The sequence below is a fragment of the Colletotrichum destructivum genome, chromosome 4 (assembly GCF_034447905.1).
Source record: "Colletotrichum destructivum chromosome 4, complete sequence".
NCBI classification, from domain to species: domain Eukaryota; kingdom Fungi; phylum Ascomycota; class Sordariomycetes; order Glomerellales; family Glomerellaceae; genus Colletotrichum; species Colletotrichum destructivum.
The window spans coordinates 884,616-907,222 of record NC_085899.1 but is presented as its reverse complement, the minus strand read 5'-3'; the positions used below and the strand labels follow the sequence as shown (position 1 = coordinate 907,222).

The 22,607-nt window shown below is 54.7% G+C and overlaps 7 protein-coding genes across 7 annotated transcripts; 2 read left to right on the top strand and 5 right to left on the bottom strand.

Moving 5' to 3' along the window:
- Positions 1 to 1,368: 1,368 nt before the first annotated feature.
- CDEST_06179 (uncharacterized protein) lies at positions 1,369 to 3,057 on the bottom strand. Its single transcript, XM_062922338.1, has 2 exons — positions 2,243 to 3,057; positions 1,369 to 2,164 (listed from the first exon to the last, which is right to left on the bottom strand). Exons 1-2 carry the CDS (start codon positions 2,914 to 2,916, stop codon positions 1,936 to 1,938), a joined length of 903 nt encoding a protein of 300 aa, XP_062778389.1. The 5' UTR covers positions 2,917 to 3,057; the 3' UTR covers positions 1,369 to 1,935.
- Positions 3,058 to 4,109: 1,052 nt separating this feature from the next.
- CDEST_06178 (uncharacterized protein) lies at positions 4,110 to 7,065 on the bottom strand (the record flags this gene model as incomplete). The annotated part of the gene is made up of 8 exons (XM_062922337.1): positions 4,110 to 4,682; positions 4,834 to 4,891; positions 5,311 to 5,679; positions 5,800 to 5,836; positions 5,901 to 6,080; positions 6,175 to 6,188; positions 6,289 to 6,448; positions 6,541 to 7,065. 8 exons carry the CDS (start codon positions 7,063 to 7,065, stop codon positions 4,166 to 4,168), a joined length of 1,860 nt encoding a protein of 619 aa, XP_062778388.1. The 3' UTR covers positions 4,110 to 4,165.
- Positions 7,066 to 9,095: 2,030 nt separating this feature from the next.
- CDEST_06177 (Putative short-chain dehydrogenase/reductase SDR, NAD(P)-binding domain superfamily) lies at positions 9,096 to 10,209 on the top strand. The gene is made up of 2 exons (XM_062922336.1): positions 9,096 to 9,663; positions 9,733 to 10,209. The coding sequence occupies exons 1-2, from the start codon at positions 9,171 to 9,173 to the stop codon at positions 10,098 to 10,100; spliced, it is 861 nt and encodes a 286-aa protein (XP_062778387.1). The 5' UTR covers positions 9,096 to 9,170; the 3' UTR covers positions 10,101 to 10,209.
- A 3-nt stretch (positions 10,210 to 10,212) lies between these two features.
- On the bottom strand, positions 10,213 to 11,210 carry CDEST_06176 (Putative short-chain dehydrogenase/reductase SDR, NAD(P)-binding domain superfamily). The gene is made up of 2 exons (XM_062922335.1): positions 11,038 to 11,210; positions 10,213 to 10,966 (listed from the first exon to the last, which is right to left on the bottom strand). The coding sequence occupies exons 1-2, from the start codon at positions 11,185 to 11,187 to the stop codon at positions 10,286 to 10,288; spliced, it is 831 nt and encodes a 276-aa protein (XP_062778386.1). The 5' UTR covers positions 11,188 to 11,210; the 3' UTR covers positions 10,213 to 10,285.
- Positions 11,211 to 12,889: 1,679 nt separating this feature from the next.
- Positions 12,890 to 15,060, bottom strand: CDEST_06175 (Putative chitin-binding, type 1, NodB domain, glycoside hydrolase/deacetylase, beta/alpha-barrel; the record flags this gene model as incomplete). Its single annotated transcript, XM_062922334.1, has 5 exons — positions 12,890 to 13,115; positions 13,211 to 13,379; positions 13,561 to 14,308; positions 14,362 to 14,689; positions 14,756 to 15,060. The coding sequence occupies 5 exons, from the start codon at positions 15,058 to 15,060 to the stop codon at positions 12,890 to 12,892; spliced, it is 1,776 nt and encodes a 591-aa protein (XP_062778385.1).
- Positions 15,061 to 16,307: 1,247 nt separating this feature from the next.
- CDEST_06174 (uncharacterized protein) lies at positions 16,308 to 16,883 on the bottom strand. Its single transcript, XM_062922333.1, has 3 exons — positions 16,764 to 16,883; positions 16,561 to 16,681; positions 16,308 to 16,499 (listed from the first exon to the last, which is right to left on the bottom strand). The coding sequence occupies exons 1-3, from the start codon at positions 16,826 to 16,828 to the stop codon at positions 16,428 to 16,430; spliced, it is 258 nt and encodes an 85-aa protein (XP_062778384.1). The 5' UTR covers positions 16,829 to 16,883; the 3' UTR covers positions 16,308 to 16,427.
- A 1,200-nt stretch (positions 16,884 to 18,083) lies between these two features.
- Positions 18,084 to 22,466, top strand: CDEST_06173 (Putative hydantoinase A/oxoprolinase, hydantoinase B/oxoprolinase, hydantoinase/oxoprolinase; the record flags this gene model as incomplete). The annotated part of the gene is made up of 5 exons (XM_062922332.1): positions 18,084 to 18,164; positions 18,228 to 18,504; positions 18,586 to 20,486; positions 20,541 to 21,926; positions 22,050 to 22,466. 5 exons carry the CDS (start codon positions 18,084 to 18,086, stop codon positions 22,464 to 22,466), a joined length of 4,062 nt encoding a protein of 1,353 aa, XP_062778383.1.
- Between the last annotated feature and the right edge of the window lie 141 nt (positions 22,467 to 22,607).

Sequence of the window (22,607 nt, the reverse complement as noted above, 5' to 3'; positions counted from 1 at the left end):
GTCCATGACCTCACAACCGCACGACATTTCAGTAACAACCACCACGCTCGTGCAGGGAGGCTCCCTCGGTTAGGTCCCCCCCACGAGGGCGTTGTTCCGAGTTGGCTGGATTTCGTCAACGAGCCTAGATCCATCCAAAGACTTTGTTGGATTCGATTTCGGGCCGAGGATGTCTAGCTAACCAGCCATACACCTAGATGAAGCTGAGGGGATGCTGGGAAGGATCCTCCATGAAGGACCATTCTGGATCAAGCGGGCGCCAATCGCATCTAACGTTGTTCGATGTCAGGCCCAAGGGTTTCCGAAACAGGGATGTTCTCAGTGATGAATGTCGGTCCAAAAGGCATAATCACTTTCCGGTCGATTGTCCGCGGTGGAGCAGAACGATCTTACTTGACAGCTATCATGGCTGCTGACCAGCTGCATGGCCAGCACCCGTAGGAACGTCGTAAACTACGACGGAGGGCACACAAGACAACCGACCAAGCAGGTAATGAATCACTTACTTGATACGGCCGTCTCCAATTGGCATTGAAGACTAATCAACCATGCATCCGGCAGTTCACATGGAGCCGCTTGCGACTCGACGATCGCCTTGAATGCAGGGGCAAAAGGAATTATGTCGAGGCAAGTCGTTTTTGGAGGAAAGAAACCCAACCAACAGGCACTTGTGCCTCCTGTGACTCCATATTACGCTAAACATGTGGTGAGCCTGTAGACATCAACGAGCGGCAAGTCTGTGTCTTGGTATTCCCGGGCGTGGTGATGACGGACAACCGAGGCAGCCTGCTCGTCTTTCTCCACCAAAACTTGGGCCTCGAAACGGACCCGTCGACCATACCCAGTCCGGCGCATTGTCTGTTCTTGTGCGTTTACCGGTCGCTTTCCTTGGCTTCAGCATATTGCACATCGGAGCCCTCTTGGCTGGATCACGGCACCTCGACGCCCACTGTCGATTGAAACAAGGCGACAACTGGAGGGATACCATTCACCAACAGAGCGCATGGCGACCAGGCATCCCCAGAACTGCCACCAGGGGCGGCAGCTCAACCAGGTCATCATGCGAGGTTCCGGGCAACAGTAAACAATCCGGTAAACGAGTTGCTGATCAAGATTTTCCCGGCAGGTGTCGACATGCTTCGTCAACTCTTGGCAACGCAAAAAGAAATTTCCCCAGTCTCCTGCCTCGGCTTCTTCGGACGTCATGCCAGACCAGTGGGCCCGAGAGAATAGAGATGGTTCTGTACAGAGTACACTCGCTGAGTTGGAACATTCCTCTACCAGATTCGTAGACTCTGCCATGATGTTCCGCTGTTGTCATCCTACCCGGACGGATAGTACTTGGTCACAATAGCCTAATCTGGCTCTGGGGTGGATTGAAATTTGAGACAGCTAAGGAGTTTTGGGCTTGCAGAGCGAGAATACAAAATGTCTTGTTGACGCACGTTGCCCGATTGCTATTTCCATCTTTCCAAGTGACTCAGTCTTGAACCAACATAGCCCTTGCTACTTTGTCTGTGACATGTTACGCGCTGTGTCTTCTCCTGCTCCCTTGAGCTTCTGACGCGCTTTCAGGGGGTGATCTCCCTGCTTACGAGGCACTTTACATCAAACAACCGCTCGTGGCACCATGCCGTCCATGGAGGTACACGGGGTAAACAATGTATCTGTTTCGCAATTTGAGAAATTTGCTTTTTCTGTTCCACTCGCCGTGAAAAGTTTCCGAAGCCATGGGTTGGTAAAGGGGCAGTACGTGACTTCAAGACCGTTTACTCCCTGGAAAAAGAAACGCAAAAAAGAGACAAGACAGGCTAGCCTTGCCCAAGGTCGATGTCGAAACATTCGATCCTTGGGGCCCGTTCTCCTGCATATGGCCTAGCAGTGTCTTATTCTTTTTCTCAAAGCCCATTTCAAATCAACTTCCGAAGGGAGAATTCAGAGAGACACGCAACCATTCGCGCTGTCCTCGACGAAAATGCTCCCCAGGATCTGTCCTTCGTCTATGTTGCTCTCCTGGAACCCGTCAAAGACGACCGTCTTCGTCTCGGTGGGCTTCTTGAGAAGGCCGATCTGCAGGGCGCCGCCGCCCGAGTTATCGTTCGGAAGAACCTCCGTGACCGGCTTCAGCGGATCGTTGCCTTCAGAGAAGTACACTTGCATCGTGCTGACGAAAGGATGTTAGGCCCCCCACCCCAGTGACACAGTCATCAGACAGACCGAGCAGGATAGAAACGTTACGTACTTCTTTGGGACATCGAGCGTCACGGCAAAGTTCTGCCAGGCGTCAAACTTGAGCGGGGTCGAGAAGACGACGGTGTTGTTCCGGTCCAGCATCTTCCAGTCGCTCGCGGCCGGCTTGCCCGCCGCGCCGTCCTGGCCTAGGGGGGTGCCGATCTGCAGAGAGAACTGCGCGCCGCCCGAGTCGTTCGTCTCGTGGAACGAGGTGAGGTACTCGTGCGTCAGGTTCAGCTTGCGCGCAGGGTCCTGCCGGGAGCTCCAGTGGAACGTCATGACGCCCTGGTTCGACGCGTCGGACCCGTTGCCGAGAAGCAGCCCGGCTCGGCGGAACCCGAGCTGCGGGTTGTTGCCGCTCGGGTCGAAGATGGACTTGTCGTTGATGGTGACCTCGAGCGGCTTGAAGCTGGTCGCCGTCGACTCGGAGACGACGTCGAAGCGCGACGGGGTCACGCCCGCGGGGAACAGGAGGATCTCGGACCACGGCGCGGGCCCCTTTGTGAAGCCCGGGTTGAAGGGGCTCTCGTTGGTGTCGAAGACCTGCAGGGTGAAATTCTGGGGGATCCGTCCATCGAGGACGATCGGGCACTGGATAGAAGACGATTGGGGGGGTTGAGTTTGACGGGGCGCGTTGAGCGAAAGTGCTTGAAGAGAGCGGACAGCCGCATGGGGCAAAATCATCGTGACGTTGTTAAAGAGTGGCGGAAATAACGGTACTGACAGTATAGAAAAGAAGGACAGGACGGTCGAAATAGTGAGTTTAGGTTGCGTTCGAGTTGTCACCGGGCTCGACTCGGCTTTATCAAGTCGTCAAAAAGGGGATCATCGCCGTGTCTCCCACTTTCCGGTACATCAAGGGGGAAAGCTTATTTCATGTCGTCTGAAGCTTATATTCCTTGTGAGCAGGGAAACGTAACCGCAGCCGGTACGTGCGGGGAGTTTTGCCTAATGTTTTCGGTTTCGGACAGGTTAGTTGATTGCTTGGGGTGCTGGTATTAGTTCTGCCTCAAGACGAAACAAGCAAGCGAGTCATTTCTGGCTGCACGCCAGTAGCGATCCGAGAGGCATATTGAGTCATTATGTATGTATCTCGGATGCAATGGAGGAGCAACGGACTTTCAGTCCGTTGTCGCAGTCACAAACAAGTGGAGTATCAATGGGGAACCCTTATTTATGGGATCAAGACGTCGTCTCCTGAAGACTCACCTTTGACGCACAAGTCACGGAGTCGGTTCTGTCAATAGTCACTGGGCAGTGAGTACACAGCAAGGTGAGGCCCTAGATGCTGGATCAGATCCGCGTCAGCTTGTCAGGCTCTATGCTCCCGTCAAGTCGCCTAGCAGCAAAGAGGCTCATTGTGACAAGGGTCCGGTAGGAGCCTCCGAACTTCTCGTCTGTGGCTAGGGAAAGGGGCTGTAACGATGCTAGGTAAGTAAATGGTGAAGATACAATCCATGTGGAGAAGATGAAAAGTAGGGAGAGAGAAAAAGAAGTTTGAAGTAACAAACGGTGTTTACAAGTAACACTGGGAGCAGCGGATGCTGAATCTGTAGGCATGTGTAGCTTTGCGTGTCAGCAGCTAAAGGTTGATTCTTAAGAAATTGTGCCACTGCCATCGTCAGATGCAGCCGGATCACCCGCCGCCCTAAGAACGGCACCAATATCTCTGCCCATTCTCCCATATAGATTCGTTGAGGCCCCGCCATCCTCACATGCTACATTTCGCCTCATCTCGTCCCGCTGATCCCCTATTGGCAGCATCTTCATCCCTCCTTTCTGCCATCCCATCAGAGAAACACAGACCGAACTTTGACAACTTGCAGAAGCAAAAAGAGAAACATCCAGACCAGAGTCCGCCACCAGTTGAGGTGAGCAAGTATATGACTTTCTTATCGAAGGTTTATCTGACCTGTAATGCGACTGTCAACATTTATAAAGACCGTCTATCAGCTCCTAGCGATTTGACACTGTTTTTTTGACTATCCCCATCCCAAGTGATATGTAGGCCCTTGACATTCACATAATTACTGGTAAAGCCATATCGTCGCAGTGTCGCAGGATCTGGATCGGTGGACATCTTGGGCTGATCGAAGTAGATTTGGCCGCTGTTGTCCCCGGTGTTGGCGAAGTATCCCACGATCCTGGGAATTTCAATCTCCTTTTGTGATGGTAGCTTAGCGGGCGGGGGTACGCTTTCTGGGACCACAGTGTCTTGTTGATTTTTTCCCGCCGCCAGTAGCCCGCCAACATCTATAATCTGTGGTAACCGGTCCTCTGAAGATGGGGATGTCTCCTCAATATCGAGTTCCCCTGTATTTCTTGGCCTGATCGTGAGTTGTTGAGAGGTGCTTAACTCTTTTGACGTCAAACTCAGCCTGAAGAAAAGTTCTGATAGATAAGGAGAAATCTTGCGGACTATGATCAGGCGGGTAAATGGTATACACGCTCTGTTGTGACCGTCAGCGGTGAAAAGAAAAAGAAAAACAAAAAGAGAAGATTAAAAGTCTTCCCGTCTTGAGAAACACTTTTAGAAAGGAGGCTGGTTGTCTTTGGGTAAAGGGCTGGTACTCGGGTTTAGACAAGGTATTGCTGCCATACACTAGAAAAGCTGTAGCAGACTCTAAATGATACCACAGCTGTATATTCAGAGGATCGCCTGTCCGAGTCAGTAAGGTAACTAATCTTCAATGACGCATGAACGGCTGATGTTCTCGGCAAGAGTGAGTATGAAATGGTATGCATACCGCCAGTGCTTATACGTGCGCGTAAGCTCACGATTCGCATGACTGCAGCAAATACTGTTCTGAAAGAGGTTAATAGAGGCTTCTTTCAAAACAGCAAGAAGACAAATGAATGAAAGTCGGCGCACACAACATACATCAATCCAAGGCTAAACATTGCTAAAGCATGGCACTTTTGCTTCCATTGCCACCGGGTCCTGATTACTTGCGTGACCGGCAACAGTACGACTGTAGGAAAGGTTAGGTACACTAACTTGAGGGCCAGTGAGGTAGCACCTCTTAGCTAGTCGGATGTGATATAATCCAGGGATAAGAGACCAGAAAGAGAACTTACACCAAACATCCAGTCCAGCATTAAGGGCTGGATACACTCCTTCACCTTGCCAGACGTAGTTGCATTTACATCCCTGCCAAGGCTCTCCCGAGTTCTCCCAAAGGCATGAAACACGGTTACACATAAGAAGCTGCCCCAAGATGAATGAACAGGTAAGACAAGCTGTAAAAATAATAGTTGCCCAGATGAAGCGTTTGTATCTAGCACTGGATGTGTTAAATATTTGTAAGAAGAAGAAGGCAATAGAAATCTTAGCTAGGCCTAGCGAAACGGCGCAAGCTATATTGAAGGCTATGTTGACTTTGGTGAAGATATTGATGTTTTTAAAATCAAGGGGCCAGTAATTTGACAGTGACCCGACTTCTGCCTCTAATTTAATAGTTGTTAGTATCTTTATATATCAAACCATAGTAAATTAGAAAGTTTGCAGAACATTCGATAAAGAGGAAAGGGAAGTATAGGTTCTCCCTGATTGTGTGATAGACGTACTTATAGCGGTGAGTGGCAAGGTAGCCACGGAGAGGATCTTGCGAAAACTCGAGAATCAGTCTAATAGAACCTCATCAATCCTGACTAGGGTTGGCTCATACGTAGGCTGCTATTATGACGAAATCTTCCGGACCCCAAGGTACGAAGCGGTAGGCCTTACAGGCTATACGAAAGCCCAGGAGTATAGTTTCGACTGCCACAACGAAAGAGACATGCGGGACGTAACTGGGAGGATCGCTGAGCCGGGCATGTGGTTTCCCGATACCGCATTTATCTGAGTACTGCATTCGTGTGCGCAAGGTCAACAATTCCTATTCTTTCTGCGACAGGTCTTGTTGTTGGATTGCATCCGGCACAGAGGATTGGATGTCATACCACACGAAAACCAGCTTCACGTTAGAAAAAGACCCTTGTCAGTCGATTTGTTGAGAAGATAAATCAGGGTTGAGACCATGCAGGAAATGAATAGGGAAGGGCCGGTTAACTTACTCCAGAACTCTGGGCTGCCGCAAGATGACCGATGTTCGAGACATTCGTCCTCTACTGCAGCGAAGACCTTCTCTGCGGTTTCTGTACAGATACACGCCGTATCGTTGATTATGTCCAACCCCGCCGACGGGCGTCCGCACCATTCATGGAGGCATGGTGCCTGGCAAGACCGATGTTCGCCATCGAAGTAAGTCAAGGGGCACTGACAATCGTTGCAAAAGCAAGATAAAAATCCAGGAATATTGGTCTTACAAAACAGGGTGGCATGGTCCAAGACGAGAGGTTGGCCGAATCTGGGACGTTGAAGTTCGATGTAAAATTCGCCGGCTGTTGAGGAAGGAATGGATAGGCCGAGTGGATAGAAGAGAGCGAAGGCATCCTCGCCATCGTGCAGCCGAACTTGGTTCTTGAATCGTATGCCTGCGTGTTGAGCGTGACCTCATCACGTTTGGTATTTAGCAATAAGGCTGGCGGTTCGTCGAAACGGCCGGGATAGATCGTCGGGACGTAAAATTTCTTACAGAATGTGGTAGTATGTATTATTATACCAGCACCCGCCGCTTGCATGATTTGTGAGAGGTAATTAACTCGTATTAGGCCGGCACGATTGGGTTTCTCCATTCGAAACGCTGACTGCCTGAAAGCCCAGTCATCACTCGGTTCTCCGCACTCGACTGAAAGCATGCAGTAAGTTCTCGATGAATAGCCGGTGGGAGCCGCATCATGAGTGTCGTGGAGATACCAGACCTTTGCCCAATCAGCGTGGGTCGCCGACATAATTGGTCAAATTACGCGATACAAGAAGTGTTGGTCAATGTCAAATTGGTAAGCTTCCAAACCCTCGAGTCATTCATGTGTTGGCAGCACGGAAAGCTTCAGTGACTAACCTTCCCAGCTGGCTGTGGTTCCGATGAGGAAAACTTCGGCGTTCATCAGGATGGACAACTGCAAAGGACGGACGCAGTATTGCTCATGAGTTCTCCCAGCTCACAACTGGCTTGAGGAAGCCATCCTACTGCTTCTTGATGCTGTCGAGTCTCGGTAACATTGTCATTACCACATCTGCGGCAGCCCGCGGTAAGACTCCTTTTCGCTGGAATACTCATTTGGCCTTGAGAAGGAAGTGAAGAACGAAAGAAGAAAAATTGGCCAGCGCTGTTGAAAAACACTCGTCCTATCCAAAGAGCTCTTCATATCGTTGATGGATAGAGCAACTTTGGCCGATGTTTTGTAGCATATCGAGTAACTTGGGGGAAAGTAGCTAGTCATTGCGCAGGCGGCCTGAATCTAGAACGTTGGTACCGCCATGTGACAAGCCCCGAAATCGAGTGTTTCTGTACCACTAGGACAACCCATAAAAGTCCCCAGACCAGTGCCACTGGGATTAGAATGGAGCCTTCGGCAACTTGAGTAAAAAATCGATTGCTTTGGCGTATCCCTGAACCGTATCTCTCAACAACTCTCACAAGCGGCTCAAGCTTGAGGCCGATGCTTCTCTCATGACAGGACACGGCTTGTCTATTTTCAAGCTCCGAAACACAATTGAAAAGTTTCTGAAGTGAGGTCGAAGTCTATTAGAATTTAGAGATATTTGTTATTGTTACCCTTGGATGTCGAACGCGAAGCAGTTTGCGTGGTAATTCTGCCTGAGATAGATCTTCACCGTCCATAGCCACAGGCAAGACTTTCCTACATAGTGTAGAGGAAGTGCGGGCTGACACGAATCTTAGTTTCGAAGATCATCTTAGTGATTTTAGTCCTACATCCATCCAGTTTTTAGCGGGCACCTGGCTGTACAGGTTAACCAACGCAAGGGGTAAATTCTGCTGCAGGAGGTCCCTATAGACCTCCGTACCTTTGAAAGATGCGGGTTGTGCTAAGACTTGTAGCGCTGTCTACAGCGTTCTTAACTTTGTGTTGGGCTGCGTCTACAATGCAGACACGTTCCTACGCTTAGTATAGTAGGATAGACTCTACGCGAAATGGCCAGTAGGCGTCTTTCTTAACAAATTTTCAAGCTCACTGCGCCGCTAGAAAGGTACTACAACAGTCTTCCGGCCCAAATTTACTATCAAGACGATAATTGGCAGCATCTGTACTTCTCGACAACGGTTTTCGAAATAACAAGCTCATGATGGCAAGGTTGTAGAGCTGGATATTGAAGATATTTTGTAAAGAAACCATTCCGGCAATTGGCTCTCTCCGACCGAACTAATCAGCTCTGACACTTGATATACTCCTAGAAGACGGAGTAGTCAAGACGCTATAGCTGCCAAGCCTGAGAAGCTTCATGAGATACGAATTGCTGCTTCTCCAAATACAACATCTTGTTACATAACATCCAAGTCCGTTAAACCATTGCACGATAGGGAAGACCCAAATCCATGGGGTGTGTATGGCACTTGATTCCTAAGCAATCACCTACATACAACACTACTTGATCGTTGACGGGCACGGCTGATCGCTGCCGGTTTGTTCTCTGACTCTCACACGCGCCCCTGTCGATGAAAGTCCTGTCAGCTGAAAATCCCTCATGCAACAAGGGGCCCTTCGAGCAATCAGCTCTGGTTCCTGCGCACTTGTTTTGTGGGTTGGGGCAGAAGGGTCAACATGGGCGAAGAGAACCACTGTCCTAGGGCCCCTTAGCTTCGATTTGAACCCTGTTCTTGACTCCGCATAGAGCCCATACACCGTCTCGAGTGCCATTCTTCAGCCGACGACACGTCACTTCGGACTGTAATAGAATGCTGCCTAGTAGAGAGCTGGTTCTGCCCCTCCCCTAAGCGGGGGGCTTCAAGGAGATTAAATAGAGATCTAAAGCTCGCCAAGAAAAGCAACCCCGTCACAGCGGTAATCTCACTTGCATCCAGCTATTCTCGAAAATGGCCGAATTCGTAATCGAAGACAAGGAACTGACCGGCCTCAAAGGTAAAGTGGTCATTGTTACGGGCGGCTCGTCCGGTATCGGTCTCGCCACGGTGGCCACGCTCCTCTCGCTGGGCGCATCCGTCGTCAACGCGGACATCAACCCGCCGGCAGAGCAGCCGGAGAGCTCGTATACGTTTGTGAAGACCGACGTGACCGTCTGGGCGGACCAGGTTGCGCTGTTCAAGAGGGCGAAAGAGATCCACGGCCGCGTCGACCACGTCTTCGCCAATGCCGGCGTCGGCCCGCGCGCCAACTACCTGTCGACGGAGGTCGACGAAAACGGAGACCTCGTCGAGCCCACGCACGCGCTCTTGGACGTCAGTCTGAAGGGCGTGATGCATACGGCTACGTTGGCTATATACCACATGCGGCAGCAGACCGAGGGGGGCAGCATCGTCATCAACGGATCATCCACTGGTTTACAACGACTCCGAGCTGTAGACTATGGTGAGTCACAATATCTGTGTGATATCATGTTTATCCTTCTTCTTGTTCACTAACTGGGTGATATTGTAGCCACCGCTAAACATGCCGTCCTCGGCTATGGTCGCGGTCTTATCCCGCTCCTCGACGCGGCCAAGATCCCGATCCGAGTCAACACCCTCGCGCCGACCTGGGCCGACAGCAACGTGCTCCCGGACCTAAGAGGCCTGATGGAGAAGGTCGGCGTCGAGATACAGCCCGCGGAGGCCGTTGCCCGGGGTGCGGCTTTGTTGATGGCAGACGGTTCGCGCAACGGGCATGTAATTCATGTCCAGCTCGGGAAGTACAAGGAGATTGACGAGTCTATACTCCTCCCCGCGTTCGAGTCCATCAAGGGGTCGGACTATCCAAGCGAAGATGAGGTTCTTCGGCGCCTGCAAGAGCTCATGTCAGCTGCTTAACGGGCAATGAGTCGTAGCATGTAATTAGTTTGAATGAATGGGCGTCGTCCCCGTCAGAATCTAGAGAAAACACTGTTCGACCCAATAGGGGGTTTTGTTTTTCTTGGCATCCTTACCAAAGTTTCATTATCGCAGGTTTTCATCTCTAGAGACGTAACGATCAAGTTATGTTTTTACGTATCTATTCATATCATGGTGAAGCCGCCCGAAGCCGAGATAGTCTGTCCGGTAACCCAGCCGGCTTGCGGCTCCGCCAGCATCGCAACAACCGAAGCAATGTCCTCCGGCCTCCCCATCCTATTCTCGAGCGGCGTCATCGAGACAATCATCTTGACGTACTGCCCGTGGGCGTCGGAAGCCCCCGAGTCCCTGGCCATGTCCGTCTCAGTGACGCCGGGCTCGACGGCGTTGACGGTGTGGCCGGCGGGGCCCAGCTCGGCGGCCAGGGCGCGCGTTAGGCCCTCGAGGCCGGCTTTGGAGGCGAGGTAGAGGCTGGCCGAGGCGTAGCCGCCGCGGGCGGCGACGGAGGTGATGTTGATGATGCGGCCTGGGCGGCGGAGGTGGGGGATGACGGCCTGCGCCATGAACAAGGGCCCGCGGAGGTTGGTGTTGATGGCCTGCTCGAAGTCGGCGGGGGTGATGTCGGGAACGGAGAGCTTGGAGGTGATGCCGGCGTTGTTGACGAGGATATCAACGTGCTCCCCGTACAACGCAATTGTGGCTTCAACGACCTTCTTGCACTGCTCAACCGAGGATACGTCAGCCCGTATCGCCATAGCGCGCGCCTCGTTGTCCATGTTTCCAATCCGCTCGACAACCTCGGCAGCCAAGGTCTCGCTCGTCTCAGAGACGTACGTAATGGTGACCTAGATTGCGTATTAGCAATCATATCCAGTAGAGCAGAGATGAGCATAAGCATCGTATCGTCTTGGCATACATTCGCGCCTCTCTTGGCGAGCTCGACGGCAATGGCGGCCCCAATGCCCCGGGAGCCGCCCGTGACGATGGCAACCTTTCCGCGAAGAGAAGATGGATTGTGGGAAGACATGTTGCTGATCTCGATGAAAATCTGACACCGCGCGGACATCGAGGAGGAAAAACCCGAACAATGTCAAGCGCAGTTGGCGTGAATAATCAGCCCTCTACGGGGGATGCGATGCGGGGTCCATCCAAGCTAGGCCGCAGATGCCGACAGGGATTGTTGTGTTCCAGGCCTTCTTTTGAGCCAAAAGACTCTATGCCAAGTTGGGGCGAAGAGCCAGGGGGGGGTGGTATCGGTGTTGATAAGATGGAGAGCTCTTTATAACACTCACATTAAGAGCCACGTTCTGGCTTTGTCCGGTTTCTGTTCATTTAAACTCATGAAAATGAGGCCGTTTGTTTCTGATTTGAATGACACCATTTCGAGCCTTTTACGAGAATACTGCTCTCAAGTCTCACTCGTAATCAATGAGGACAGTAGGTGTCATGAGTCGCAGTTTTGCAGGTTCAGTTCGTCTATATTATATCACAATTAGGTACAGTGTAGAATGTATAGGTAGGGTAATGAAAACTCCTAGCCAGCGTTGTAGAGCATGTTACTCTGATCGACACACCTATGCCTCGTCAAACGACAAAGCCCCCCCTGTATGACACGCCTTCTCAATCCAATATTTTCTCAAGTCCCATCTGGCGACGTTGAATTTGGTTTACCTCTAGCCAGAAGGTTGATGCTGAATGTTGACCCTTGGAGCGCGTTGCTTTGACAGACTTGCAACTTTTCAGTCACCTTAGGGGGCACTCCAAATTCTGCGATAACAGCGCGAGTTGGTTGGGACCTGGCGATCCAGTCCATTTTATCCTTGAAAATGAGGTTGTCGTAGTTGGTCGCCTGAAAATGAAAACCAGCCTCAGTTCCGGGCGTGAGAGTCCGTGGTCACGAAGTTGACCTGGAGATGAGCCAGTGGCCCATTCGTCGGCTTTCCATTGCGAGCCAAATTCCACGTAAAGGGCCTCGGCGTCCTGCCGTACTACTGTTCTAATAGCAGGCGCTGCTCCAGCTCGACTGACATCCCGCGATAGTGAGACAAAGTGGATTGATTACGAGTATTACTTGAGTGCTGGCGCAGACGTTGAAGCGAGTGCAACAGAGGCCGGCCCCGCACTTGACGTTGGCTGAGAGACCGCAGGCGGTGTTGGCGGTGGTAGCGGTTCGGACAGTTGTAGCTGCGGATGAGGTTCGAGATGATGAAGTAGACGTACTACTGGAAGACGATGAAGACGATGAAGACGATGAAGACGATGAAGACGATGAAGACGATGAAGACGAAGAAGACGAAGAAGACGAAGAAGACGAAGAAGACGAAGAAGACGAAGAAGACGAAGAAGACGAGGAAGACGAGGAAGACGAGGAAGACTTTGTCGTAGAAGACGAAGTAGTCGTGGTTATAGGGGACGTAGTGGTTGCAGAAGACGAACTAGACGTGGGTGCAGAAGAAGAACTGGACGAAGTTCTAGATGACGAACTAGACGTGGTTGCAGAAGATAAAGTGGATGAGGTCCTTGAAGAAGAACTAGACGTCGTTGCGGAAGAGGAAGTAGATGAGGTCCTTGAAGACGAACTAGATGTGGTTGTAGAAGACGAACTGGACGTAGTTCTAGATGACGAACTAGACGTGGTTGTAGAAGACGAACTGGACGTAGTTCTAGATGACGAACTGGATGTGGGTCCAGGAGACGAAGTGGACGTAGCGGATGTAGTCCTGGAAGACGAAGAAGATGTAGGCCTAGACGATGAACTAGATGTAATTCTAGAAGATGAAGTGGCCGAAGTAGACGAAGTAGTCGGAGTGGATGTAGTCCCAGAAGCCAAAGCTGAAAGGGTTCCCGAAGATGAAGTAGACGTAGTCCCAGAAGATGAAGGCGATGCAGCCCCCGAAGACGACGTAGAGGTGGTGACACTGTTCCTGAGAACGGTGACAGAGCTCCCGGAAGTCGAAAGAGGTGCAGTTCCAGAGGAGGAAGCCGATGTGGCCTCTGAAGACGACGCAGAGGTGGCGCCAATGTTGCTGAGAACGGTGACAGAGCTCCCGGGGTTAGAGCCGGTACAGTCGCCATAACCAGACTGACACCCGGAACCGCAGTGACCCTCGGTGGTGCCGCAGTAGTTGTATTGGGAGCAACAGTTTCCAAAGATGGACCCAAGGCACGTTTTGCCGTTGGCCAGGCCGCACATACCGTCCGTGGAGACTGACACACTTGGTGTGGAAGACGAAGATGGCGCGGAGCTGGCGGAGATACCTGCAAAAGGTTCGCGTGTCAATAAAAAAGAGAGAAAGATCGAGTGGCGCGCACGTAGAAGAGCTGGAATCAGTGATAGAACGCGCAAGAGCTACGCGTCCTACAGTTCACGCTCTCTCACACACGAAGAGGAGCTGACTTGTACTGCGGCTAGATGAAGAGAGAGGAGAAAAGGTCTTACCTGAGCTTGACGACGACTGGCCGTCACAAGTGCCGTATCCGGGCTGGCAGCCTGTGCCGCAGTAGGGGGAGGTGCTTCCGCAATAACCGCTCACGGAACAGCAGTCTCCAAAGATGGAGCCCTGGCACGTCTGCCCGGCTGCGGGACCGCAGGTGGCGTCGAGGGAAACGGGCAATACGGACAAGCCCGAAGTAGCGGAAGTACCAGCAGATGTGGCCGTGCTGGAGCAGACAGGGGCGCTGACGGCGGTGATGTCGAAGTTGTAGCCGGGAACACTGCCCCTGTACCAATTCTCGGGGGGGTCCCCCAGGCACGTGCCGACAGTAACGGCTCTCCAGCCGTTGGCAACGACGGAGTCGAGTATATGGTTGGTAAGTGTCGTTGCAACCTGCTGGTGGATGTCGTGCTCAATGTGCAAATAGCTACTGTTGCAGGGCGAACGAGCGAGCATCGCCTGGTCCCATAAATTTACGCTGAATCCAATCTGACTAGGGTCGGTGTGTAGATACCCCTGGGTGTCGAGGTCAAAGTAGGTGATGTGATATCCGAGACTAAGCATCTGGCCCTGGCACTCCGCGCCGCAGATAGAGTAAGGCGGACGCATGTAGGTGGGATAGAAACCCAGGATGTCGTTGAAGGCAATCTCGTTGTATACCATCTGGTTCCGACGTTGGTCCAGCGTCAATGAATCTAGATTTTCGTGGGACCACGTATGGCTGGCAACCTGATGGCCCTCGGCAACCATGCGCTGGGCGGGTTAGAAATTGCGTCAATAGCCGATTGGCGCAGTTGGAAGCTTACCTTAATAACATCGGCATACGCCACATTAATCATGCCCTTGCCGATATTGTTACCAGTAATAAAGAAGGTAGCAACAGCACCGTGAGCCTTGAAGGCGTCCAGCATGGCTGCAGTGTATAGGTAAGGACCGTCGTCATAGGTGATTGCAACATCACCAACATTGACGCAGTCGTAGATGCCAACGCCGCCATAAGGGACATCGCCCTTCAAAGGTCTTGCGTCGTTAGATGTATCAGCCCCGCTGGGCTTCTTGTTGCCATCACAGGCCGGGCCGTAGTTGATCTGGCAGTCGGGCGAAGAGCAGTACTCGGCAGTTTGCCCACAATACCTGTTGAGTATCATTAACTTCCTGCTCTCAGTATGACCAGGGGAGTTGAATAGAAAGTCGACGTACCCGGAAGCCGAACAACAATAGCCATCGGCGCATCTCCCATATGCGGCTCCGCACAGCGAGTTGTCTCCCACCGGAATGGGACTGGATGATGCCTGTCGAGGCGACAGATGGTGTGCGTGGTGTGCCCGAGGCTTGTTCGCTGCCGTCGGCGGATTCCAAGGCTCGAATGCAGTACGCCTTCGTCGCAGCTCTTCGACTCCCCGGCGATGGGGTCCCCCCACCATGTTCATGTGCGGCCTAGAATCGTGACCCCTGGCTGCGTCCAACCCAGAAAGGGCGCCAAGCAGCACGAAAGACCACCGCATAGTGGCTTGGTCGGTGCCGTGTGATGTAGAGCCAATGGTTTGTGACTTGCAAATTTGGAGTGCACAGGTGATTTGAAGGAAAGAATATCGAGCAGCCGAACGTAGAACAGAGGGGATTATTAAGTATTTTACTTATAATACTAATTACAGGAAACAAAAGCAACAATCCTGATAAAGGGCGGACGCGGAGGACCCGCCTCTTGGTCTGCAGAGTTGTATGCAGAAGGGCAAGCGTCTCCAACTTGTTTAATGCCGCGACTTGGATCGTTTCCGCACCGAGATTAGCGACGGCACAAAAGCCACGCCAACCGCTAGAACTGGGAAAAACATTTAGAAATACGAAGTGCCAGATTGGAGGGGGAAAGGGAGCTTGGGTAACTCTAGCCCTAAGCACTCTGTTCCTATCACTAGCCTGCTTGTCATGTAGACCGCGCGCGCGCGTCGCGAGAGTGAAGATCCAGAGCACTTGGAAGTCGCCAGCACTAAGCCAGAGCCGGCTAAGCCTGGTATCCTGTTCTTCTTTGGTTAGGTTGTTTATTAGGGGGAGAAAAGATGAACAAGCGAACGCCACGCCCGGTCGTCCCGCGGCGAGCCTCTTCGGCACGTCTCTGTGTTACTTGAGCCTATCCGCAACCAGACATGATACTCCGAAAAGATAGCGACCGGAAAACTGTCTCGGAACAAGTGTACCGAATCATGGCGTCTTGCCTGATGTGTACCCGATGTGCCGATAATCCGATTACCTTTGTTCAAATTGGCTTCATTTGTTCCTAGCCGGCTCGGCCCCGTGACGTCCGCCGACTTGTCCATCTCATCCAACCTACCAAGAACAGTCGTCGGGGTTGTCCGCCTTCCCGGTGACGTGGCATAACAATGTCGTAAAAGAAACCTTCCTCCCATCTGTCCGTTTGCGGCTCCGCAGCCACCGTCGCCACAAGCCACAACCGCAATGGACCAGTCGTCGGTGGCCAACTGACACGAAGGGCTTGACTCTATGAGAAACCAGTCGCCGTCATGGATTTCGGACGCCGCAAGCTCAGTGCTGAATCGTGTTATGCACTGGGATATGGGGTTCCTGGAGTGCATTGCAAGGGTGACAATTCAACTGCAATAAAGATTAAGGTAATAAACAATTTCAACTGAGCATGTCAAGCGCAGTTGGCGTGAATAATTCGGTGTTGATAAGATGGAGAGTCTCCCTTCACCACTCACGCAGAAGAGACGCTCTGGCTTAAACCGTTGTGTATTCATCGAATTTCAGGACAAGCGCGATGGCCAGAGCACCTTGACATGGAGGTGTTTCTAATTACTTCAAAAGACCCAGGCTTGGACAATGTGTGTTGCTGGGTGATTGTTTTATGAACAGTTCAGTAACATTTCTTCATCTTTCCGCTGTTTTTGCAGCGTTTCTTGCAATCTCCACTACCACTTGCGCAGGTCTATGGTTGTCAGCGTAAGCGTACTTGAGTAAAAAAACAAAAAACAAAAAAAAACCCTTACTTGTTCCCATTTGGATACTGAAACGGTGAGGTAGCACCAGCCGTCTTGATATCCTCCTTTGAGAATTTTGCAGGCAGCTGCAGTATCTTCTGGGAGTGAAGCTCTGCCCCCGTTATCACACCTAGGATAATCTTAGTATTTACCATAACTTAGGGATGGTTGTGGGCTGGAGCAGAAGCAAAATAGCGTATGAGCCAACGTACTCGCACCACTTCTTGGCGGCTTGAGCACTAACTGCAAACAGCGTCAGGAAGGTCATGAACTTCATGGTAAAGAGTGTGGGATTTGAGGGAGAAAAGGACCAATGAGGGTAAGAATTGGGATGTTCCTTCGTAGACTAGATCTGAAAGGGAGGATACGCAGTGCTTTAAATATCTGCTGGGCTTATGAGAGAAATACGATTCTCGGGCGTTCAGAAACTTTCCTTTACTGTCATTAGCTATGCATTAACTTATTGTTGTTATGCTGCAGTCAGATATGCCGAGAGTCAGGCATCACTATGTCAAGACGAGGATAACTTAGCTGGCCCTGCCGCTTTATCCGATCGACCGGACTGGCAATGCGTCTGTATAGCGAGCCGAGTACGAGCGAGAGTATGAGCAGAAGCATGAATTTACATTTACAGTTCTCCTGGTCTAAAGCTTCGGCATAGTAACGCCGAATCTATCGTTGTTATTCAAGTGTAAAATGGCCCGGCATCCAATCAGCAATCAGGCAAGTAGGCCTACAATTTTACTTTTTTGCCTTTTTTTTCTTTGTATAGGTAATTAGTTCCACATTTGAGAGCCGTGTTCGCTTATTCGATGTGCGCAGAGAAAGCAATACCGGAGGTTCATTTGTAGTCGAAATGAGATCAACGACGGATCCCGGGATGAACCCAGATTTAACGGCCTATATAGCCAAGGAGCTTCGGTTCCCTACGTGTACGATGGTATCCATCACAAAACAGGTCGATGCTGCCTCTGGAAAGTTTGAGCTGGACAAATCCTCGCGGTCTTTACCTGCTCTTTTAAAATCCACAACTCGATCGAGTGTTGTTTGAAACTTTGGAGCTCAAATACCGTCCATCCCAACCCAAATCCGCCAGGTTCCGAGTAGCGGCCGACTCCGTCAACCCCCCTTGATTCCGGCCCGTTGTGCGCCGTCAGTCTGAGGCGACAACTTCTCGGGACGACACATCCGTGGACGAGTAGAACGAATACATCTTCAGCGGCGTCGATGGCGCAACATATTGGACTTACCTGGCGACCTTCGGCCGGATGCCGACAGCGATAAGCGAACAACCTCCCCCAACCTTGAAGGCCCAGGGATGATGATCCGTGTCGGGAACGCCCCGAAAAGAGAGTCCACCGAAAGCGGGGGAGGCCCGGTAGCACGCAATCGCGCCGGCCGACAGAGTCCGACGAGCGGCAGTTTGGGGGGCCAAGGCCGGGGACTCAGTCACACTCGGTATCTGTTCCCGCTGGGACGTTGCCGCGAGTGGTCGGATTATGTTTATTTACGTGCCAGAAGTCTTGGGTAACATGGCAAACGCTTGGAGACTCTCATTCATACATCGGAATAGATCGACTCTCATCCCCCATCTCACATCTCTTATAGCGAGTGTTTTGTGCTCATTGCACTGAGAGATTCCCCTCAAAAGATTGACTCATGCCTTGAAAACACAGCTCAACTCTCGCAACGACTTCCCACGCATCATCCAGGCTCTCACAACGCATAACGCCGCCATGGCCGCCGATATCAGGGTCTCGATAGACCGCGGCGGCACCTTTTGCGACGTCATCGCCCACGTCGACGGCCGCGACCAGCCGCTCATCTTCAAGCTGCTGTCGGAAGACCCGGCCAACTACCCCGACGCTCCGACCGAGGCCATCCGCCGCGTGCTCGAGGCCGTAGAGGGGAAGTCCATCCCCGTCGGCGAGAAGCTCGACGGCTCGCGCATTGGTGTGTTTCTCATTCCCTCCTTTCTGCCCGAGTGACTCGTCTTAGTCCAAAGTCCCTCTCCCTTGACTGACGCCCATCCAGCATCATGCCGCATCGGCACGACCGTCGCCACCAACGCCCTCCTCGAACACAAGGGTGAACGCTTCGCCTTCCTGACGACAAAGGGGTTCAAGGACGTCTGCGTCATCGGCGACCAGTCGCGCCCCAAGCTCTTCGACCTGAGCATCCGGAAGGCCACGGCGCTGCACTCGGCCGTCGTCGAGGTGGACGAGCGCATCGTCCCGGCCGACTACGACCTCAACCCGACGCCCCTCGACAAGGAGACCGCCTCCGTCTCAGACGCCGACACGGCAGATCTCGTCCGCACGGCCAGCGGCGAACTGGTCCGCATCCTCCGCCGCCCGGACCTGGACGCCGTTCGAGCCCAGCTCCGGGCCCTCCGGGACGCGGGCTACACGTCGCTCGCCATCTGCTTCATGCACGCCTACCTCCACCCGGCCCACGAGGACCTCGTCGCCTCCATCGCGCGCTCCCCCGAGTTCGGCTTCGCCTTCGTCACCACCTCGGCCGCCACCTCGCCCACCATCAAGTTCCTCCACCGCAGCACCTCGACCTGCACCGAGGCCTACCTGTACCCCGTCATCCGCCGCTACGTCGACGGCTTCCGCGCCGGCTTCCGCGTCCCGCCGCGCCGCGTCGACTTCATGTGCTCCGACGGCGGCCTCAAGGCGGCCGCCCGCTTCCGCGGCAACGAGGCTCTCCTCAGCGGGCCCGCGGGCGGCGTCGTCGGCATCGCGAGGTCTTGCTACGACCCCGAGGATGGCACGCCCGTCATCGGCTTCGACATGGGCGGCACCAGCACCGACGTCTCCCGCTACGACGGCCGCTACGATTACCTCACCGAGACCTCCATCGCTGGCCGCACCATCACCGTGCCCATGCTTAACATCGCCACCGTCGCCGCCGGTGGCGGCTCCGTCCTCTTTGCCCGCAACGGCCTCCTCGCCGTCGGTCCGGAGAGCGCCGGCGCGCATCCGGGCCCGGCCTGTTACCGGAAAGGCGGACCCCTGACCGTGACGGACGCGAACCTCTTCCTCGGCCGCCTCGTTCCGTCGTCCTTCCCGTCCATCTTCGGCCCGGACGCAGACGAGGCCCTCGACGCCGCCGTCGTCGCGCGCGAGTTCGCCCGCCTCACGGCGGACCTCAACGCCCAGACGGCGCGGTCCCTGACGGCGCACGACGTCGCCCTCGGCTTCCTCGACGTCGCCAACGAGACCATGTCCCGCCCGATCCGCAACGCCACCGAGGCCCGCGGCTTCGCGCCCGAGAACCACCACCTCGTCTCCTTCGGCGGCGCCGGCGGCCAGCACGCCTGCGACATCGCCGACAAGCTGGGCATCCGCCGCGTCCTGATCCACAAGTTCTCGTCGCTGCTGTCGGCGTACGGCATCGCCCAGGCCGAGCTGCAGCACGAAGCCCTCGAGCCGTACGGGAGGAAGCTCGACGCCGGCGCCGCGGCCCACGTCGCGGACCGGCTCGCTGCCTTGCGGGCGCGGGTCGGCGCGGAGCTGCGCTCGCAGGGCGCCGGGGAGGACTCGGTCGTCTTTGACGAGAGCCTCGTGCTGCGGTACTTCGGCACCGACACGAACCTGACCATCTCGCGGCCAGAGGACAGGGACTACGCGGCCCGGTTCGAGGCGACGCACCTGCGCGAGTTCGCCTTCTCGATGGACAGGGACATCGTCATCGAGTCGATCAAGGTCCGCGGCACGGGCAGCGCCGGCGCGAGGATCCGCGAGGCGTCGGCGTTGAAGGAGCTGGCGGCTGGCACGCAAAGCCCGGCTCCCGAGCCGAAGGAGAGGCAGAGCGTCTATATCGACGGCGCGTGGCACGACACGGGCGTCTACCGCCTCGACGATGTTCCCAAGGATGTAGTCGTCTCCGGGCCGGCGCTGCTGATCGACCAGACGCAGACCATCTTTGTGTCGCCCACGTTCCGGGCATATATCTTGTCCTCTCACGTCCTCCTCGAGTAGACATCCCCTCCATCGCCCCCTTCTACTACCCTCACAACGCCCACCCCTGAACCCTCTTCATCGATAACAGCATCGCCCTCCTCTTCCTCCCCTGTCGACCCCATCCAGCTCTCCGTCTTCGCCCATCGGTTCATGGCCATCGCCGAGCAGATGGGCACCACACTCCAGCGCACCTCCATCTCGACCTCCATCAAGGAGCGCCTCGACTTCTCCTGTGCCATCTTCTCCCCCGCCGGCAAGCTCGTCGCCAACGCCCCTCATATCCCCATTCACCTGGGCTCCATGCAGTTCGCCATCCAGGCCCAGCATCGATTATGGGAGGGGAAGCTCCGGCCCGGCGACGTGCTCCTCACGAACCACCCGCAATGGGGCGGCACCCACCTGCCCGACCTGACGGTCGTGACCCCGGTCTTTGTCGACTCAGACCGAGCATCGAACTCCGGAGCGGACTCGGGACTCGAGGCCGAAGTCTCGGAACACCACCACCGCCAGGAGATCGCCTTCTACGTGGCCTCGCGCGGCCACCACACTGACATCGGCGGCAAGGGCATCACCTCGATGATGCCCGAGTCCCGCGAGCTGTGGGAGGAAGGCCTCAACGTGCCCTCCCTCAAGATCGTCTCGGCCGGCACGTTCCTCGAGGACGCCGTGCGCGCCGCCTTCGAGAAGGCCGGCTCGTTCCCCGGCTGTAGCACCTCCCGCCGCCTCGCCGACAACATCTCGGACCTCAAGGCGCAGACGTCGGCGAACCAGCGCGGCATCGTCCTGCTCCGCAAGCTCTGCGCCGAGGCCGGGCTCGCCACTGTCCACCGCCACATGACGGCTATCCAGTCCAACGCCGAGGCCGCCGTGCGCGGCTTCTTCCGCCGCATCGCCGCCTCGCACCCGCGGGGTCTCGAGGCGACGGACCACCTCGACGACGGCACGCCGATGCGCGTCCGGATCACGGCCGACCCGGCCACGGGGTCCGCCCTGTACGACTTCTCCGGCTCCGGGCCGCAGACGTGGGGAAACTACAACTGCCCCATCGCCATCTGCCACTCGGCCATCATCTACACGATCCGGTGCCTCGTCGACGCCGACATCCCGCTCAACGAGGGGTGCCTGACGCCCGTCGAGATCCGCGTGCCCGAGGGCTCCGTGCTGAACCCGGGGCCGAGGGCGGCCATCTGCGGCAGCACGCTGGCCAGCCAGCGGGTCATCGACGTCATCCTCCGCGCGTTCGGGCGGTACGGCGCCAGCCAGGGGTGCGCCAACAGCTTCGGCTGGGGCATGGGCGGGCGGGACCCGGAGACGGGGATCGTCGCCAAGGGGTGGAACTATGGCGAGAGCATCGGCGGCGGCGTTGGCGCGGGCGAGGGATACCACGGGGAGCACTCTACTCATGTAAGTCCCAGATCTGAGAGATGACTTTGCCCCCCTTAGACGACAGTCAGGGAAGTGATAGAGAGAGAGGAAGAAGAGAGACAGAGGAAAGGGGATCTTCGAAGCTGACTAACAAAACCGCAGGTTCACTCAACCAACACGCGGCAGACGGACGCCGAAGTCATCGAGAAGCGCACGGCGGTGCTGGTGCGACGGTACGAGATCCGGCGGGGCAGCGGTGGCGCCGGCACGTGGCGCGGCGGCGACGGCATCACGCGCGAGATCGAGGCGCGCGTCCCGCTCAAGTTCAGCATCCTCTCAGACCGCCGCGTGTACCGGCCGTGGGGCATGGCGGGCGGCGGGCCGGGCAGGCAGGGCGAGAACTACGCGTTCCTGTTCGGCGAGGGCAACGAGGGCGGCGAGGGGGCCATGGAGCGGATCAACCTGGGCGGCAAGGCGATTATCAACCTGCGGGAGGGCGAGTATGTGCAGATCAACACGCCAGGTGGCGGCGGGTATGGGGGGGATGAGGTGGAGGACCGGCACAGGGGGTATGTCTAAATGTGATGAAGATGCCACGATGAGGATGTCATGGGATGGATGGATGGATGGACGGGAATGGGCCGGCCATGATGGGAACGGTGGGTAGATGTAGAGGGTACGTCTGGAGGCGTATGATAGGCTATGATGGGACTGACGGGA